This window comes from Ceratotherium simum, chromosome 32 (assembly GCF_057802395.1).
Source record: "Ceratotherium simum simum isolate JZ-2026a chromosome 32, ASM5780239v1, whole genome shotgun sequence".
Classification (NCBI taxonomy): domain Eukaryota; kingdom Metazoa; phylum Chordata; class Mammalia; order Perissodactyla; family Rhinocerotidae; genus Ceratotherium; species Ceratotherium simum.
In genome coordinates this window covers 19699663-19720222 of record NC_141931.1, presented here as the reverse complement: position 1 = coordinate 19720222, position 20560 = coordinate 19699663, and the positions used below count along the sequence as shown (strand labels likewise).

The 20560-nt window shown below is 42.7% G+C and overlaps 1 protein-coding gene across 5 annotated transcripts in view; it reads right to left on the bottom strand.

Moving 5' to 3' along the window:
- Positions 1 to 1900: 1900 nt before the first annotated feature.
- Positions 1901 to 20560, bottom strand: part of FAM107B (family with sequence similarity 107 member B) — a 208016-nt gene continuing 189356 nt past the window's right edge. For 3 of the 5 annotated variants that reach the window (XM_004425352.3, XM_087420813.1, XM_087420811.1), the window contains 3 exons: positions 13264 to 13447; positions 5669 to 5819; positions 1901 to 4670 (listed from right to left, as the gene is read on the bottom strand). In XM_004425352.3, coding sequence (XP_004425409.1) covers positions 4554 to 4670; positions 5669 to 5819; positions 13264 to 13447 — 452 coding nt within the window. In that variant the 3' untranslated portion in view covers positions 1901 to 4553. Of the gene's footprint in view, positions 4671 to 5668; positions 5820 to 13263; positions 13448 to 16034; positions 16078 to 20560 lie in introns of those variants that run through there. The other 2 variants (XM_087420810.1, XM_087420812.1) reach the window with 2 other exon arrangements.

Below are 20560 nucleotides of genomic sequence, written 5' to 3'. Positions count from 1 at the left end.
GCATTTACACCATCAGCTCCCTTGGTTCTCAGGCCTTCGAAGTTGGACTTAATTACACCACCAGCTTTCCTGGGTCTTCAGCTGGCAGACAGCAGATTGTGGGACTTCTCAGTCTCCGCAATCACATGAGCCAACTAGTCATAAATAAATTTTGCTTTATATGTATTTATATATACATCTTTCCTATATATATATTTCCTACTGGCTCTTGCTTTATATATATTTATATATATATATCTTTCCTAACAGCTCTGTTTCTCTGGAGAACCCTAATACATCAAGAATGGTTTGTGTACTCTTTAAGGAGTGTGAAAGGTTCAAAACAATCAGGTATACTAAGTTTAAGTTGTTTGAGGCAATTTAATTAAATTTACAATAAATGTTTACATGCTCAAGAAAAATTGGTGCTTCCTTCTTTTCTTCCTGAATAATTCAATCAGAAGCCACTAGGCAGGGCCAGAGTGAGGAAGGTGGGTGAGCAAAGCTAAGAGATTGGTTACATACAGGGGGACTGAGAAAACAACTAAGTGCGTGGAGGAGGGTGGCAGCCAGGATTTCACTGTGAGAGAGGGGAGCCACAAATATGGAAGCGGGGAATTGGGTTGGAATTGGGGGTATTGATGTGAGCTCATGATTTCCAATAAACATAGATATAAAAATAAACAGTGCAAATGTGTGAATACATATTTACATTTACACACACAAATATACTTCCTAACTTTGAGGGGCCTGGGAGCAACAATTCCCCAGGGACAATCAGCATACTTTCAATAAATAACCAAATGCCCTTTGTACCAGACTCTGGTCGCCATTACCGTCTTGCTAGGAAATCTAGGAGCAAGTGGGAAGACACTCCAAAACCTCCCCAATTGATAACCAGGCTGCATTCTCTCAAGAGGACCAAAAAAAGGTAGAAATTATAATTGTGAGGCTAGCTCATAAAGATCTTATTTACCCTAAGAACTTGGAAATAAAACACATCATTTCTCATTATACTAGTGAATGGAAACCTGGTTTCCATTCTATTCCATATTATTCTAACACTTCTTGTGGCTGTACTATAGCATCTTAAATCTTACCCAACGCATGAAGTGCCCTCTGTCTTCTTTCAAATCTGTTACGATTACTCTAAGAAACAAACATAGTCGTCCAATAAAATGGACTGATAGCCTCAAACCTGTCACCTTGGAAACTGCCTAGTTATTCCAAGGAAGCAGCTACCACTCAAATCCTCTTTTGGAGCCCATCTTCCGCACTGGCCTTTAGAACTCCTGGCATAACCTTGGACGCAGCAAGTCTTCACTGCCCTGAGTAGATCGGCTTTTGAAAAGAGTCCAAAGACACTAGGAGTTGGGTGATCAAGCTGAGTAATAATTTGGGATTGGAAAATAAAGGCATAATTATAAAGAGACTTGAACCTCCAAACTATCGTAAACAATAGTATAACACAATCCTGTGTACGCCTACCCAAAGTAACTTCTTGGAGATGACACTAATTTAGCTGAATAAGCAAAAGAATTTCATGTCACACTTCAGACATGCCATATGTACTAGGTCACAAGCACTAAAAAATGGCCTTTTCCAAAATGTATCTCCCACTGTCCTACCAGGCTCCCCAAATTCAGAATACTTGTATCTGAAGGACTGACAGCTGCTGCTAAAATACCATATATTCTATGCAAAGTGTAGCATAACATCTTAGCGTGAATTTGTTTGACATAATGAATTGCCAGCCTTGACTGACACAAGGCAAGAAGACGTAACTGATTTGGGGGGAAGGCTGTCAAAGACGACAGTCAACAAAGGGAGACTCCAGAACCAACTTCTAACCCTCAAACTGCACACAGCCCCCACCTCCAGTTCTGACGCCCATCTTAAACAGATCAGACAAACTCAGCTGCATGGTCCAAGCATGTGGTGATTTTTATTAGGAATAACTTTGGTTCTAAGAATTCCACCCTCAATTCTGTAATACTTTCCATTAAAAACAATTATACAAGAGCAAATACAAAAAATATTAAATTATGAAAACAAACCCATTAAGGCTCCCTTTATATATATTATATACACTCAAACAAGTCAAGATTTTTCAGAGTAGAAGAATAGAGTCAACTGTTATAGCTTAGAAAGCAACACTGCTTTACTACCAGGAGACTATAAAACACTCAACTATTTTAAGAAAACCATAGAGTGGAAAAATGGAGCCATTTTTGTCAAAAAGTGGCTCAAAGCACAAAACTGCTTGGATATTTATGAGTCCTCGGGGTTTGGACTGTACAGTATTCAAGTGTGGGGGAGACGGATGCCTTTTTAAACTCAAGCCAGTGAGCCGAGCTGATCTGACAACTTCAAAGAGGTTCTCCACCTGTACACTCCACTGCTTAGTCATCAGTCATCACCTTATGCTATTTACAAGTCTCCTTTTGGCCAGACCTTCTAAACTAACTACACATAATTTTGCAGATTTGGAGTGAGATTGGGAGGGAAATGCTTTTTTAATTTTTTTTTTCCCAGGGAAGAATGATTTCTAGGTAAGTTCTAGGAACAGAATTGATCCTTCTAAAGGAGCCTGTCAGGGCCCTTGAGAATTTTGTCAAGTGGCAGAATTGCTTCAAGGACACAGGATCTATAAAGATCTAACATCCAGTTAGATTAAAGGCTAGGAGCCAGTCCTGAATCTTCATTTTACAAATCACATTGTTAGTCCATATACACAAAGAAAGAACTCTAGTCAATGTGCAACCAGAAATGTCCTTTCAGGATGGTCAGTCAATGGACTTTCTTCTCTCAAAAGGAAGAATGATGGAAAAAACTAGTTCCCATTCCATCCTTCAAAAGAAAACTACGATACAGCAATATTTTATCGTAAACATCTCATATTTTATTCAAATAATACTTGCTGATGAGAGAAATCATCCATTTCAGGTGTAATCAACATGTTCTCTAACTAGCAGTATATTATCACTGCCTTTACTTTTATCTTGTTCACATGAGGATTGAATAGGATCCTAACAGTCAACTCTGAAAACTAAAGCATTCCCATAGAAAGCTAATTTCTACTATGTTTATTAAGGATTCAAAAGCTTGGGATCTAGCTGTCTATGGGCCTTTAAAGGAAGCATGAGAAGAGTCTTCAATGTAGAAATTACTGGCTGAATCGTCTCTATGGAGAACATACTGAATCCACACAAATTCTTCCAGATCGCCCCAAGTAGAATGTACCCGTACCCATACCAGCAGTACGAAATGGATTTTGCATAAGAATTTTGCTATTATTCTAACTCGGACATCACTTGGAGGAGCATGCTCGCTAGAGTGTGGAAACTGAGCAGCCTTGTCCTTCACCTTGATTTTTCCTGAGAGATGCAGTACAGTAGTCATCAACGTCATCATTATCCACAGCATCATCATCGCTAAGAGAGTGGTAAAACAGTCTTTCTTCACAAGAAAAGAAAGGCAAAGAAATAGGTGATCGTTAATCAGAAATTTTCATAAGTTGGATTCTAATAATATTCAAAGTGTACAAATGCTATAAATCTTCCAACAAGGCCTCCTTGAGAGCAACCTACATTTGTTTCCCATTAAAATACCCAAAGAACTCCTCCTTGCCCAGTTCCCAATGGGAGCTTTCCTCAAACGGCTCTCGAAGAGATCAAAAGACGTGGACCCTCCACTCTTGACGTCGAAGTTGGGTTACATGGACCAGTTTTTATTCTCCAAAGGATCAGGAGATTATTCCATTTCAAAGGGCTAGCTCAGCAAGAAATTGAAAAGCAAAACAAAACAAAAACCCTAACAGTTGTCAAAGCAATAAATGGATTTATATGATGTGCCTTCTCTGGACTGGAATGTCACCGTGGAGCCTACTAATATCACAGAGCCAAAAGGGATTAAAATGAGATCAAGATGGACATTTATGTATTTTTGTTCATGTATTTTTATACCTGCTCACCCCATTTCTGAACCTTAGTGCCAACAAAGGTAATAGCTGTGCTCAACACGCACATGAACATTCTCCGCGTGTTAACTCTAACACGGGTGAAAGTATAAACTAAACAAGAAAACTGCAGGTTCTCAAAATAGAATTTACGAACATTGGGTGTAACACATCGAACGCATTTCTGGGCGACCTAATAGATAACTAAAGGAACAATGAAACACATTTTCTTTAGGTTTTCAAAGAAAAAAGGCTCTCTGCCCCACTAAACTTGGACTGGAAGAAAAACCAAGTAGTGCAACTCTCAAGAATTTATTCCAGTGTCCTCTTCCTCTGCTGTTGCTGCTTTTTTTAATTAAGTCTTTGGACACAGGTCCGTTACCCCAACTCAAGTGCTGGTCAATGTCCTTCGTTTGGCGAACAGAACTGCACTGTCACAGGTAGTTTATCCACCCAGATTGTAGGAAAACCAAAGCCAAATCCTTTTTAAAGTCACAATTCTCTGCTGGCTGGGACTCTCTCCAGGGGCTCCGGCCCTGAGATTAAGTGTTGAGGAGACGCCTGTACGCAGCTTCCGTGCGTGATGGGCCGGGCGTGCGGTCTCTGAGGCCTGGGCCTAGGACTCCTGGGCTTGGGCCACTTCTTGGCCTGTTCTCCTGAGATTGCCTTTGACCTTCACGAACTCCGGGGCGTTTTCTTGCTCCTCTTGTAATTTCTGCTTCTCAAGTTCAAGCTAAATGAAATTCAGAAACAGGAAAATTAATTGCAAACTGAGAGGCTTTTCATGACACTCCTCCTCTTTCCAAAGTCCCTAATGACTTCATCTCCCAATGGAAGCAATTCTCTCCTGGTCTCCATTTTAAATATATATATATGTATGCACGTGGGCCCTGTGGTAATTCTGCACAGGAGCAGCAGCCGATTGGTTGTTACCACAAGCAATATCAAGAGATGACAAGAACCTAAAAATCCAGGCTAAGAAAACAAGATCCTGAGATAACATGCAGCTGCCCTGTCGTCTTAGCGAAGTTGAACTGCACTCAATTGCTTGAGCTCCCAACACTCTGCTGTGAATTCAGTGATCTCCCCTGGTTTGGGCTCTGCCTCCTGAATCTCTTCTAGGTCCTCAATAGAATCCTTGTCTTTACCTTGAATGTATTTTAGCCTATTTGCTGACATTTTATCTCATATTTTCCTTTCATGGTATCAACACTGATATCTGACATGTCTGGTAAACTTTGCTCATTCCAACATCCTTATTTCTCAGGACAAAAAAGACAACTTTCGAGGTCAGTCAGACAGAGAAAGACAAATACCGTATGATCTCTCTCATATGTGGAATCTAAAAAAACTGAAATGGTAAAAGCAGAGAGTAAAATGGTGGCTATCAGGGGCTGGGGGTGGGGGAATGGGAGATGTTGTTTAAGGGGACATACTTGCAACTAGTAGACAAATAAGTCCTGGAGACCTAATACACAGTAATGTGATTATAGCTAACCAAACTGTATTATAAACACTAAACTTAAGAGACTAGATCTTAATTGTTTTCAACACCAGAAGAAATGATAATAATGGGATGCAATAGAGGTGTTAGCTAACGCTACAATGGCAATCATACTGTAATATAATCGTATCAAATCAATATGCTGTATCCTTGAACTTACACAATGTTGTACGTCAAATATATCTCAATAAAAACAAAAAAGACAACTTTCACCCAATCACCCTCACCTGCTCCAACTTCTGCTGCCGTTTTAATAGTTCTATTTCCAAGTCAGATTTCTTCTTTTGTGCTTCTTCTTCCTTCTGCTTTATTACTTGATCTCGTTTTCGCTTTTCCATCACTTTCTGCAGTTCTGGCTTATTCTGAGGGGCAAGACCCCTGCAAAAAAGCATTAACAAAAATAAACAGTTTTAATCGAATGGACACATCGTCCATGCAGAGAAATCTAATTGAAGGCATCAGCCCCAGAAAAGGGGTCTACCGAATTAGCACGATTGTGATGCCAGCTACCAGTTAACAGTCAACACTGGTGGTCTCAGAGATTCTCGAGCATGAAAGAAAGGGCCAGAGCATCTTCCGAGTGTAAGCAAAATCCATTCATTCGATAAAAATGTATGGGGACCTACTGTGTGCCAGACACTAGGCCAGGCAAAGGAGCTTAGTGAGAGTGGGATGGGGTAGGGAACAGCACGCTCATCTGATGGGTGTGATGAGCACCATGACGGAGATGGAGATGCCCAGAATATGAGATGCCCCCACCTGGAGTTTTAGGGGAAGCTTCCCAAGTTCTAGCCCCTGATCCCATGTACTAAATGTAGCCTAGAGACAGGCTAGCACAGAAATTTAAATAGAAAAATGGCCCGGAAAACCTCTTCCAAATTTTTCAGATTTGGAAGACTATTCTTGTGCATCTAAAGGCAGGTCCAAGATTTCCTCATGACTGGTGGGCATGGCCATGGAGAACTCTGATCCCCCAACTCCCAGTCCAGTGCTCCCCGCAGCAGAACCATTTCAGGCGTGTAGTTTATTACGACAGTGCACGGGAGCCAGGCTTCAGGGGAAGCTCTACATTCCCGAGGGATAAATTAGGGCTGCCGTCTCTTCAAATGGGAAGAACCGAAACCAAAACACAGGCAAGCCCCTACCAACCCTCCCCCTAAAAATGTCTGAGGCAGGTCAGGGGAAGGACATTCATTCCATTTCCTCAGGCGGGATTTCTACGTTAACTATTAGCCAGGACTCTCCTTAGGCCATTTCCTTAGGATTTCACCAGCCCAGGCTTCCCAAGGCGCTGGCTGAGCCGGCCCACCTCCCCCTTACTGTCTTCCCTCTCTTCACTCTAGCTCTTAAGTAATCTCAACTTGATGTTAACATTTACTCAGAGCATTTAAAATAAAAATGAAACAAACGACGGAATAGGAAAAACACTATCCATTTCAGGCAGCACAGGGTGTAAGTAACGGTGGGCGTATTGACATTCAGGCACCTACCCACACACACACTTGACAGAACGAACAGTAACTCGGGCTTTTCTGGGCTACAGGAATGAGCACTGCTGAATCCACCTGGACTGAGATGGGCCTGTGCACCTGCCCTCCACTTTCTGGTCTTGCTGACGAGGACTGTTGAGTCTGTAGGTCAGGGGCGTCTACCTCAGTGGTTGTTCTCTGAGCTACGTCAACCAACAGAGCTGACTAAGCAGCAAGGTGTCGTTTGAGTAACGGTTAAATTGAATCATTTCCAGAACGTGTGCTCTGGTTATAAGAAATTCAGCAACACACTCAGGTCCATTTCTTTCAGATTCGCACTATCACATCTGTAAATGAATCCTCAATTTTGTACTCCTCATTTACCTAATGATCATTTAAAAAAATTCTGGCATCTCTCCTAACTACATATTTTTTTTTAAATCACAGTAAACTTTTCAAAGTAGCTGCTTACAGACTAAAGAGCAGTATATGCCCCATCACTAAAGAGAAAAGATATATAACCAAAGCAGCATGTCTCCACAGTCCCAATTTTCATCAGCAGAACTTTTGGTAATAAAGAAGGAAGAAAAACATTAAATTCAGACGTTAAAAACTTTAAAAATATTAAATTAAATTTCCACTGAGACCAGACACGTTACTGTTGTGATTTAATTACAGTCTGTTTCACAGTTATTAAGATCGTACAAGGGGGAGAGAAGTATAGACAAACTATTCTGGAAATTAAATCTTTAGTGCAATAAAAACTGCTTACGGTACTTTGCTCACAATAAATGTGTCATGAGCACAGGGCACAGGAAAATTTGTTTGTCAATAATCTGAGTAAAGACCCATCAGTTTCACGACTATTAAAAAGCCTCGGTGTGACACTACCGAATTCAGGGATTAAATTTTAGGATTAAGAATGTAGCTGTCTGCATAATTTAAATTTCATACATTTTTCTTTCCCTATATTTCACTGGCAAAATTAACCATGACTGTTATTAAATTCTTCTGGATTATGCAAAAGCTGTTGAATAAACCTTGACATAGGACATGCCAAGCTGACATTCTACTGCAACATACGAATGGGTTTCACTGATACACAGTATTCATTTTCCGTTCCAAGATTTTGCACAACGGTGGCAGTAAGATAAAATATTTAGTAAAAGAAAAGCTCACGAAAATGGTGCTTATATGATAAATGTTCTGCACTTACAACAGTCGAGAAGTCGTCCAAATTTAGTTAATATTTTATCACAGCGATCACTTCACTTTCTGTGCCAAACGGAACAAGTCAAGCCATAAGCCATGCCCATGAGGGTCTCTGAGTCTAAAAATGGATCAGACTACACAGACAGCATGGACAGACAGAAATGAGCTTCTCCAAATTTCATAAAACTACAATATCATTCTTTGTGTGACAAGAGTTGATTCTCTTGAATCATTTCTGACATATACAATTAACAAGGAATCTTAATCCCTCTGTGACTGACAGGTGCTCAAGTCTCAGAGGCTTTGTACCACTCAAGACCAACAGTTACTCCCAAGCCTGCCTCCTGCGAGCATTATAGTGGGCCAAGCCAATTTTTAAAATTAATAAGTACTCTTTGCAAAAAAAAGTTAGGTAAAATATACATAAATGTAAAATAAAAAGTGAAAGCACACCTAAACTCTCCCTGTTAAAGAAATCTTGGGAGCACCACTTACGCTGTGTACTCTGTCAACAGTGGTCCCCAAAATTGTTCAAGGTAGAGGCCCTGCCCCCATGGACCACTTCCCACTCCTGCACCCAGAGATAACGAACCGTTTATGTTCCTCCATACTTTCTACACGTTTACAGAGTTCTTCTACACTTCCCTTAATATCTGCACAACAGAAGCGTCATAATTTTGCCACTGTCATATTGACAAATGTTAGTCTGTTTCCAATTGCTCCCTATTAAAAGCAATGAGGGGCTGGCCCAGTGGTACAGCGGTTGAGTTTGGCGCAATCCACTTCGGCAGCCCAGGGTTCAGAGGTTCGGATCCTGGGTGCAGACCTACACCACTCATCAAGCCATCACAGCACCATGCCGCTGTGGCGGTGTCCCACATACAAAAGAGAGGAAGACGGGCACAGGTGTTAGCTTAGGGCCATCCTCACCAAAAAAAAAAAAAAAGCAATGAGGCTTCCTTGTACATTTATATTTGCACTGTTAATCAAGTATTTCTGTTGGCTAGCTTCATGGAAGTAGAATTGCAGGCTAAGTGTCTGCACATTTTACATTTTGATGTGCATTGCCAAACTGCTCTCTAGAAAGTTGCAACAATTTATACTTCCACCACCAGTGATGAAATGCACCGACAACTCTCAATGATACATTTCACATAAACCACTGAATACATTCAGCGGCAGACTGGAAGGGGCCACACTCACTCCACCTCCAGGCTAGGTGCACTTAAACCCATAAAAGAGAATTTGCCTCCTCACCGGGGACAGCACTGAGCTGGAGGCAAGGGCTGGCTCAAATCCGAATAGAACATGCTCCCCTGCCCACCCAGCCAAACCTCTTTTGGCCTGATTTTTTTCTTAGGGTGAAGGGACGGCTGCATTTGGATTTCAGGCCCTTGATTTTAATCTTGGAAGCTTCTGGTTTGGCCTGCCTCATCTACATTTTTGGCTAAGCCATTTCTATTGAATCCATTTCTGCATGGATTCAAATGCAAATACTCTTATCACACCTTCGCATATTTTTTCCTATGTCGTACAGCAACAAGTATTTATTGAGGATCTATTTGTCTAGCAAAGCATGCCAAATGAAAATCAACTAAAAACAAGGAAATCAGAAACCTTTAACTGAAATGTGTAAGCCAAAGAACCAATTTTAGGAATGTGTTGAAGTAGCCAGGTATTCTATATTTGCAAAAAAAAAAAGTACTCTTTGTAGAGAAGATAGAATCTCCCTAAACTCTAGTAGAAATATTCTTTTAAGACCTCTTGAACACTGATCTTTCAACTAAAAAAATAATGCCTCTTGAAATCTGTCTTTTTACGCCGTTGGGAACACTTAAAGAACCTGAGAACCTGAAACAGGGTCGTAATAATCAGACCTAGTGGGAAACCGTGACCAGATCGAAATTTCAAGACTTTTAACCTGAAACTTAGCTGGGTCCAAAAGGTGGCAAATAGAGGAGCAGAATTATATCCTTGAAAGAGTGCAGGTTCCAATGTTAGAATCCCATGAGGATCTGTTCTCCTAAGCAGCGACTCTGCTTTATCTTATGATCTCTAAAAAGTAACTAGGAAAACTCGGAACTAACCGCCACAGGGCTTTGAGCCACATTTCTGGAGATGCAGAGCAAAGGTCCCGGACTCCAGGGCCAGCTTGTTTTGTGTTGATCTCATTTCTGTCTCCCTCCAATTTCCCCACCCGCTTCTTCTAATTTATATCATGACTATATTTGATTTATCTCTATAAACTGCCTTTAATTCTGTTTATTTCTACCCTTTTTACTCCAAAAAACGACTGTGCAATCCTGAGAAGACTCCTTAGCCTGCTACTCTGAGTTTTCTCTTATTCACATGCCAAATTAGGGCAACTCCAAGAAAACATGCACTGGGTTACTAGAAAGGTCGCTGGATAAGATAAAATATGGGAAGGCCCTTTATAAATTGTAGAAAAGTAAGGAGAGTTGCATTACAGTACAAACCAGTAATCAAGGACGATTATCCTTTAACCACATATTATTGATGTGATACTTCCTATTATTGGGCACTAAAATTTAGAAATAAAAACCCCACAATCTCTATAAAGTATATGTGATAGAAGACGCACAAAAGAGAAGAAACTGCTTGAGAAGTTTTCACTCTAAAAAGTCGTATTTCTAGTAAGAGAATTTGACCCAACTAAGATTTTACCTTGAAAAACCTGAAAACATATGATGAGATATATTCATTTAAATTTGAAACCTGCCTTTTCCTTGCTTTCCTTTTTTTTTTTAATGTACTTCTACAGCCAGATCAGAAGCTTTCAAAGAAAAAGAGGAAAAAGCAACAGGGATTTCCAGATGACACCACATAGGAAATGGAAGATGGATGGGACTAACCGAGCACTTATATGACAGGTATTTTAATAGGTATTGATACACGCTAACATTTACTTTCATCTTATAAGAAAGATATTTTTATCCCCTATTTTATAGATGAAGAAACAGATCTCAAGAAGGGGCACCTTGTCCAAGATCATAAAGGTAGGTCAAGTTCAATGGCGAACCAGGATTCATAGCATTTCTTTCTGACCTCAAAGCCCATGTCCTCTCTACACCGTGGAACTTGAGGGAACATCAGCATTCTCCCAAACTAGTTCAGCTGGGCCTTGCTAAGAGTCAGCTGTGTAAACAAGGAAAAGAAAGCATGGGCGAGAGAAGGTCAGACAGAAGGGAGGGCCATTTCCACCGAATGTGCCTGTCCTAGGAAATGTGGAAACAGATTCAGTGCACAAACCTATATATTTCACAGAGATGTGACCCAGGCTACTAAATAAATTTTTGCAGAATAATTTGTAGCCTCTCATTCAGAGAACAGTTATTCTGCCAATTTTGGTTTTACTTTTGCCTCTATTCTGACGTAGAGCCTTTTCATAGATATAACAGGAAAAAAAAAAAAAAACCAGTTTGAGCTAGAATGCTTCTTAGAAATCAACTAAGTCCCTTACTCCCATTTTACAGATAAGGGAGCTGAGGCCCAAGAGGTAAAGACAATCAGAAAACCATTTAGTTTAGAAAACCATTTAAGCGACTCTTTTGGAGTATACTAAACTTTTGATCTTTGCACCAAAATGCAGACAGGTTTCCCAGGCAGGACTGCCTCCAAATTCTGTCGCCTTTTTGGGAGCTTATACAGTCCTGTTTTGCTTTGGGCATGATGATATTGAATCCATATTTTTTTTTCCTTTTATCTGATAAAGATAGGTAGAGGCCAAACACCCATTCAAACAGATCAAACTTGCCTTCAATTTAATCAGCATTAATCCAACAGAACAGTGGGGCAACAGGACAAAAAGGGAATAAGTCACATTCCCAGTCTGGAGGGAGGATGTATTTATAGAGTTCCTGGAATAGGAGTTATAATTTCCAGCAGGTGTGTCCTCAGGAAGGAAAAATGCCATAAAAATGCCCCCAATCTCCTCTTCAAAAAATTTTTTAAAATTTTTAATTAGACCTTCCCTCAAAAACATTACCCTAACGCTTCACTTGGTCTGCACATCTTTTTCACCAGGGCTTAGCAGAGAGCAGGCGGATGAGTAATCTATAGTGCCACAATTCAGATCAACAGTTTCATTCTGAAGATCTGAAACTAGTACCAAAGGAAGCTTAACAGTTCTTAAATAAAGAAAGTAACTCCATATCTTAATAACTAAAAAGTAACTCTGTATCCTCCACTCTCCATGTGTACTGGCCCCACCCAGAATCACTTAAAAAGCAGAGTACACCAGCCCAATATCCAAAAATTTTCACGGCACAGATAGAGCTAACAGATGGTTTACAAAAAAGATAGAAGGGTACATGTTTTGCTCCCCTCCAAAAAATGAATAATAATAAAAAGGGGAGCTGGCACAGTGGTTAAGTTCCGCTTCAGCGGCACGGGGTTTACAGGTTCAGATCCCGGGCACAGACATATGTACCGCTTATCAAGCCATGCTGTGGCAGGCGTCCCACACATAAAGTAGAGGAAGATGGGCAGAGATGTTAGCCCAGGGCCAATCTTCCCCAGCAAAAAGAGGAGGATTGGCAACAGATGTCAGCTCAGGGCTAATCTTCCTCACACAGAAACAAAAATAATAATAACAATAATGATGACAGTAATAATTTAAAATGTTACTTAAAACAAACAAAAACACAACAAAGAGGCTTCTTATCTCTTGTTAAGTCTGATGTGGTTCTAGAGACTTCTCACTGCCACTCACAAATGCTAAAGCAGGCAGTATTTACATCTGATTCCCACACTTCCCCAATGTAAGGAGAAAATTCAGAACTTTTACAAATCTAGGAAATAATGTATTTCTCTTCTACTTAGGACGCTCACTTTTATCCTTAATCAGCCCCTTCCATCCAAATTTTAAAATATGCGTCCATTTTAGACGGGGGCTCAGGCCTGCAGAACTCTGAATAATACCACTAAGTGGCAGCTGAGCCTGCAGATGGCTTTACCCTATGGATGGATGCCCCGGCTCAAGGATGCCAGAAGGAATAAGGAAACCTTACAGATGGTCAAGAAATGAAAAACCCTTTGAAGCCTTTGTAAACTTAATTAAAATTAAATCTAGACCCCTTAAAAGTCCTCTAAGCAAAACTTTGTTCAAGAGAGCAACTTACCTTTTTTGATTCATAAGAAGCTCTCTGTGAAGATCTTGATGGTTCCGGGACATTTTGACAGGATTGACTAGTTTCTGAGGCTTAATTAGTTCAGGATTGTCATCTTCTATATAGTCTGGCTCGGCCATGATGTTTCTTGGAATGAGATAAGCGTCCTTAACGTCAGTATTCTCGAAGGGGCTGTCTGAAAGAGAAAGAGAGACTCATTTGTGGTCTTTTCTGCTGAGACGTCTGGCACAGAGGCGGGGCCCAGCATAACGTACAGCATGACACCTGCCATCCTCCTCGGTCCCCTTCACCATGTCACTGAAAACTCTTCTGAAGTTCTGTGAAAGGAACTGGGGGAGGAAAGGCGCGAGAGGAATGTCTGCATTGTTCTGTGTCGCCTGTGACTAAAGCAAAGGAGTCCTACAACCTGACTGTGGTCACTACCAGTCACATCTTGTGCCTCAGGTCACACGGGATGCTTCCCATCACGTCTAAAGACCAGGTCCTTTATCGCTTCCTCCAGCCTCACCAAATTCATATGCACTGGAAATGTGCAGACCCCTGACGCTGCATCAGTGACGAGAAGCTTCTAGAGCACAGAGCAGTGTCCTTATCCCGCCACGCTACAGGGTCCTGGTCCCCTTCTCCCCTGACGTGAGCGCCCTGGGGCTTCACCCTGTTCACATCCTCTCAGGTCTCTCCTCTGATGTCACCTGCTCAGAGAGGCCTTTCCTCCTGACTACCCTGCTTAAACCGCAGTCCCACCCCCCGCACTTCTCTGCTTCATCCATACGGTACACACCTTACTGGTTCGTTACTGGCTACCAAGTGCCAGAGACAATGGAAGGAGGGAGGGAGGGAGGAAGGAAGAAAACCTTGAAGCAAGAGCCTGTCCGGCCAGGCCTTTTTATTTTTCTGGAGTGGGGTGGTCACTGGAGAACAGCAGAACAACAACGTCATATAATGCCTGCGCAGAGCCATACGGCCTTTGTGGGCTTCAACTCCAGATCAGAAAAGTGAAGGGAACACATGACAATCCCTAGGGTCCTTTCTCCCGTGTTCAATTTTAGTTGTTCATTCTATGCTTCAAGTGAGTGTGTCCTCCCCAGGAAGAGAAGCTCCTGGAGAGCCACGTACGTCTCCTTTCTCACGCCCCTGTACCTATCTGAGGCAGTGTGTGACACACAGCAGGTGCTCCATGAATATATGTTATATTTAATGAGACAGAAGAAAAAACTCATCGGGGGCAAGAGCTGGGAGGAACAAGGCTGGCTGAGGCTGGAACTCACCCCCCTGCCCCAAACAGGTCCATCTGGCAGGTATCCAACTGCTGCAGACCCTGAGGCACATCTCTCAGTGCTGACCCCATCCCTGCTCCCCTGCCCCCAAACAAACCTGGCCAATATTTCAAGGTAATTAACACGCCACTTTATGTTTCCCTGTCCCTGCATGATGACTTTATTTCCCAAACCAAAAATCAGATGCAGGGCAGAGTATCTGACAGTGGGCCATCCCTAGAAAGTCCAGAGTATGTGCTTACTAATTCTCTGACCAGTTCTATGATCCGAGCTGGAATGGTGATCGGAGAACACTGCAAGGGTGGGAGGGAGGTTCCCATCGGAATGGGCTCACACCCAGGACTACCACCTCCCCCCCCCTCCAGGGAAGTCTAGAGATAGTCATCTCTGTGCCCTCAGCGCCCCAACAGTGCTGCAGATATATTTCCATCACAAAATGCATCCTAACAAAGGGTAATCATGGCTTCTATCTATTCCCTGCAAGAGCTAGAACCACTTCTTATCCAGTTTTAAATGCCAGAGTCTGGCAAAGTGCCCAGCACATGGCAGAAGCTGAACAAACAACAAACTAAATCAAATCTGGACTAAACAGAAGAAGTGGAGAGGTCTTCCATGAGCAACCCCCGACAGAAAACAGGCTTCATCTTCATTTCTGCCCATGAAATCAATCCACCGAGCAAACATCTAAGTGAGGGCGTGTGTGTGTCTACACATGGGGGCAGGGTGAAGGGAGGAGAGAACATAAGGGTGTCCTCCCATGGACTCTGGAATGGGTGTGAGGGAACGGATATTGCAAAAGAATAAAGATACAATTAAAACTGTAGTCTTCAACGACAATTTTTTAAGAAAACAGGTCCAGTGGCTGCGGTCAGCTACAAGCAGGAGTTTCGGTTTCAAAGTCATCAATGATGTTTTCCTGAATCCCTAACTGATCCAAAACAGTGTTGTACTCTAAGGCATCCAACAGGAAAAGCTGTTCCAAGTGGCAGCCAACAATGACCCAGTGCTTTAGATATGGCGCAGGTGGGTATATGATCACACCTGGTCCCAGCAACAACCATTCCAACAGAAGAGCCAGAACCTTCACTTTACAGACAACAAAATGGAGAAACAGAAATTAAATAATTCATCCATGCTAATGTTGCTAGTAGCGTAAAGTTCAAATGAAAATGAACGTCCTCTGATCTCAAAACCTCTGTTCTATCAAATTATGATGCTTAACTTTTTTATAGCAAAATCTTTGGAAAATTAATGTGAAAATAAGGAGAGTAAAACTCCAAAGAATAAATTAATCAACTAAAACAGAAAAATTGTAGATGCGTCACGTTTATATATTTTAGGTATAACTGCACGATTAAGGCTCAAAATTACCAAACGATAATATAAATAGTGTAACAAATTACACCAAAGATTCCTTAAACACTACCTCATTGATCTCTTAAGTAAGAACGCCTTGCAACTTTCACCAAACGGAGAATTACAAACCTTGCACACGGTGAGTCAGTGAACCCATCATAGCCAGCCTGACTTTAATATGCCGCCCCTTGGAGACATGTGCTCCTTGGCTGAAATCGGAAAGGCACCATACACACCTCTATGCAGCCCCAATTGTCTTTAAAGGCCAACAGCAGTTACCTTCTGGTTAATCAGTAGACAAGAAGGTCTACATACTTCCATAAAAGGATGTTTCTCCGCCCTAAACCATGAATAATCTCCATGACACCAAACCAAACAGACGACTGCCGCCCCAGGGCAATATTCCAGGAGGGGAGGGAGGCCCTGTGGACGTGGGAAAGAGGGAACCGCTGAGCTCGTGCAAAGGCCATAAGGCAGGAGTGTGCCTGATGGATATAAGGACTAGCAAAGAAGCCAGTGTGGCCGGAGGGGAGTGAGTGACAGCGAGGACACACAGGGGAGTGGGGGGTGGATGATGTGGGAACTTGAAGGCCACTGTAAGGACTCTAGCCTTTACCCTGAACAACAATGGGGAGCCATTCAGGGTTTTGAGCAGAGAAGTGACAAGCTCTGACTCATGTTTTCAAAAGATCACTCTGGCTACTGGGTTTGGAATAGACCGAAGCAGACCAGGAAAGAATCGGGGAGGCAGCAATCACAGTAATGCAGGAGAGAGATGGTGTGGACCAGGAGGGTTGCAGTGCAACTGGGAGGACAGATGGATCAGGACACATTCGGCAGGTAAAGCCCCTGGGATTTCCTGAAGGACTGGATCCGAGGTGTGAAAGACATTGAGGAATCAAGGATGGCTCTAAAGTTTCTAGCCTGAGCAACAGAAGGTTAGTTAGCATCGTCGTGGTGGGGAGGCACGTGGTGGGTGAGTAGAGCAGACGGGGGATACGATCAGGAGCTCCCTTTGGGACATGCTGAGTTTGAGACATCCGCTAGACATCTAGGTGGTGATGCAAGAAGGCAAAGGCAGTCAGTGCTCAAACCATGGGTGTCTCTTTCCTTTGTCTTACTGATCTGACCTCCGTGGTCTCTCACTTCACCTGCCCTCCTCCCACCACCCCCTCCCCCTGCCCCTCCATTCCCACTATTCTCACAACTAGAGCCAACAGAAGACGCCCACTCCCGGTCTTTCCTGGAGGGCACTGCCAGCGTACAGACACGTCTTGGTCTTGGTGCCAAGAGGCAGGTTGAGCTTTCAGTGCCCAGAATGTCAAGGCTTCAGTTCGGAGTCTAGGAAACAGGTTCTGGCTTGGATTTTTTCCCGCCTTCTCTTTAGATTTAGTGTCTGGGAAGTCTTTCCTCTCCCAGAGGACCAGTGCAGTAAGATGGGCTCAGCCTGTCTCCTACTGGAGAGAGGCAGACACCGGAGCAGGTGGGCAGGGACTGGAGGAGTTCTGCTAGAAATGAAGACTCAAACGTTTTCCTTCTTCTCTCTCACTGGTCTGCCCTTCTTCCCAACCGGAGTTGGAAAAGGGGGCATGGAAGCCCCCCGGCCTGAGCCAAGTGTGTAGACCTTAAGTCTGCCTGTGGACCAGGGAGAAGGAGTCCTTGTAGCCTCTGATGCAGTAGACCACACTGGGGTCCGGAAAAGCTCATTTAGTAAGAGGCAGGGTGAACTGGCCAGGAGAAACCTCTGTGAGTCTCTGAGTACTCAGGGCAGTGGTGGTGGCTGGGGAAGGATCTAGCATCTTGTTCTGGCCACTTATCAGTGACTTCCTACCCTGGAGCCATGACCAACACATGGCAATAATCATCTAAATGACTTTCTTGTTCAACTTTCTTCCCTCTGCCAGCCCTCTTCCTCATTGCCACCAAGGCTGGGAAATGCCACGCTGATCATACTTCTATCTCACAGATCCTATCCTCTGATTAAATGGAAATGAACACTTATCGTTCCCCATGTTTTCACACTTCTCTGCCTTCCTCCCCAGCACACCTTTGCCAGCACCGTTCCCTCCAGCAAAGATGCTGATCTTTTTCCTATCCATCCCTGGACCGCCACAAAGCCAAATCCCACTCATCCCTTCAGAGCCAGATAAATGTCAAATCTTCACGAAGCTTTCTCTCACTACCCAGTTGCAATTACACTCTCTGACCTCTAAACGACTATGGAATGTTCTTTGTTCCGTTGTCCTAGTACTCGCGGATCCCCACCTTGTGTTACAGCAATATGTATATAAATCTTATAAGCTCTTCCCTGTAGAGACCATGTCTGGTTTATGCTCATATTCCTCAGACTCCTGGGACTGGGCCAATAAATAGTTCTTAAAAGAAGTCACAGTCATGGACTAACCACCACTAGAGGGAGCCCCTGAGCTGTTCGCCATCCATAGCAACCAGGTAAAGGCTGATTGGAGTTAGAGGCCAGGGGTTCCACCCCAAGCATCAAGAACTCCAGGAGCCTGACAGGAAAGAGGAGATAAAAATGCCTGGAAGCAAAAGCACTTTGTAAGTAGATATTATTATTTCAAGAAACATTCTTCCAGAAATAAACACGAAGACATTCTTGTCATATTCCCTCCCGTGGTCAAGCAACTGATTCATAAAATAATTTTTTTTTTTAACTCTCAAGTCAATGAAGGAAAACCAATGTCAGCTCAGGTCGGGGAGAAATAAACCTGGCCTGAGACCCTGGACAAAGCTTACCTTCCCTGACTCTCAGCCCTCCCATCCGTTGAAATGAATGTTGTTGTAAGAATTGGTTGACATGTAGATGTGAGTAGTCTGTGCGGTCCCTGGCACATCTATGAGAACTCAATAAATGGATGTTATTATTAGCCAAACTAGGTGACCAACACCCTTACAGATTTTATTTACAGGTCTGAGAAAGCTTATATTCAACACTCTACCTCCCTGGGCCTTGGTTTCTTCAAAAACATACCAGGTCAACTAAACGACCCACAGACCTTCTCACTGGTAACATTCGAAGGTTCGAAGACTCATTCATGCTGCAAACATTAAGAACCTTCTGGAAAGTATAAATAGGTCTATCACACCTTCACAGCGCTACACGGAATTCTGAACGGCTCTGGCTAGCATGCAGGGTGTAGCAAGAAGACACACAGTCCTGATGGGAGGGCCTTTTGTGCTGTTCTGAGGTGGAGGGGACTCAATGAAAGATTTTAAGCTGGTGAATAATAACGCACAATTGCATTTTAGACAGATATTAACAGAATGTACCGGAAAAATGCCACCTGATGAGAATTCTGCCTTTCAGTTCTGCGAATAAACAAATGGAAGTCATTACCACTATTTCAGAGGATAAGGAAATCCCATCCTTCTAGATGGATTCTGAGTCCTTGCTTTTCATTTTTTTCCCTTTCTAAAGTTCACTCCGGGCCCAGCTTTACCCCGGGCAATTTTTGTTGATTGCTTTCCAGAGGTGAATCACCATTCCCACAGAAGAACGTCACAATTGGATTAACAAAACAAACATTTAGTGCATCTGAGTTTCCCCATCATACTATTTTGGCTCCAGTAGTTCATTTGCATATTTCTACATCAAAAAGATAAAATTTTAAACCTAATCCTATGAGATTTAAAAATCAGAATTTAGAGATTATGCAAAGTTTCATGTTTACCTAAGTATTTAAAATCTAATTCCACCTAGAAGTATGAATCATTGAATCCTTTTTAAAACAATATCTGAAACATGGCAACGTATACAGTTTACAGGTATATTATAATCAATCAAAGCTCAACAATTAAACTTTTGAACTGCTACAACTACTTTTGGAAAGTCTAAGGCTTTCTTTAAGAGACTTTGTTTCCCAGCCTGTCTCTAAGAGATTCTAGCAATCCTCTGGCAATACCCTAACACACCCAAGTCACTTAAGATTGCAGGCCTGGGTCGGCCAAAAAAGGCAAGAGCTCTCCCTGGATCCACGGCAATCTCCCTCAGCACCCAAGGTTCCCAGAAGGGAGGCTGGCTGTGGGGAGAAAGGTTAAGAGACAGAGCATAGTGAGTTAAGACAGGAATTTCTCCAAAACAGCAAAGGGTTTTGCTGATAAACTCCTGACTTGCCCGACCTGAGGCGAACCTAAAAATTCAGGCTTGGACCAGGAGATGGTGACACCATCTGGTACCCAAAGGCATCAGACAAACGCCCAGGGGACCTTGAAGGCCGTAAAGCTAAACTAAGGCTTACAAATGACGCCCAACCAGAACAATCCGCGCAAGCGCAGAGATGTGACCTTTTCAACTCTGCCCAGCCCCACCGTGGCTAGAACTCTGAACTCAATGAGTTGGCTGCGAATATGCTGCTGTACAGACGCCAAACAGTGACGCTCTTGGGAAAATACCAAACTTGTTTTCTCATCACTTTTTTCATCTCCCAAAAATGTATTCTAAGGCACATATTTTATATTTGGAAAATGAGAAAGGAGGCAAGAAATATCAAGAAAGAAGACATGCCAATATCAAAGACAAGCTAGTCCGAGTGAGGGGGGACCAAGCAGTAGGTGGCGATGGCTCCACAAATAACTGGGCGTCCCTTTCCATAATGACAACCAGAAGAAGAGCAAGGATGCCTGACCCCGGCGCT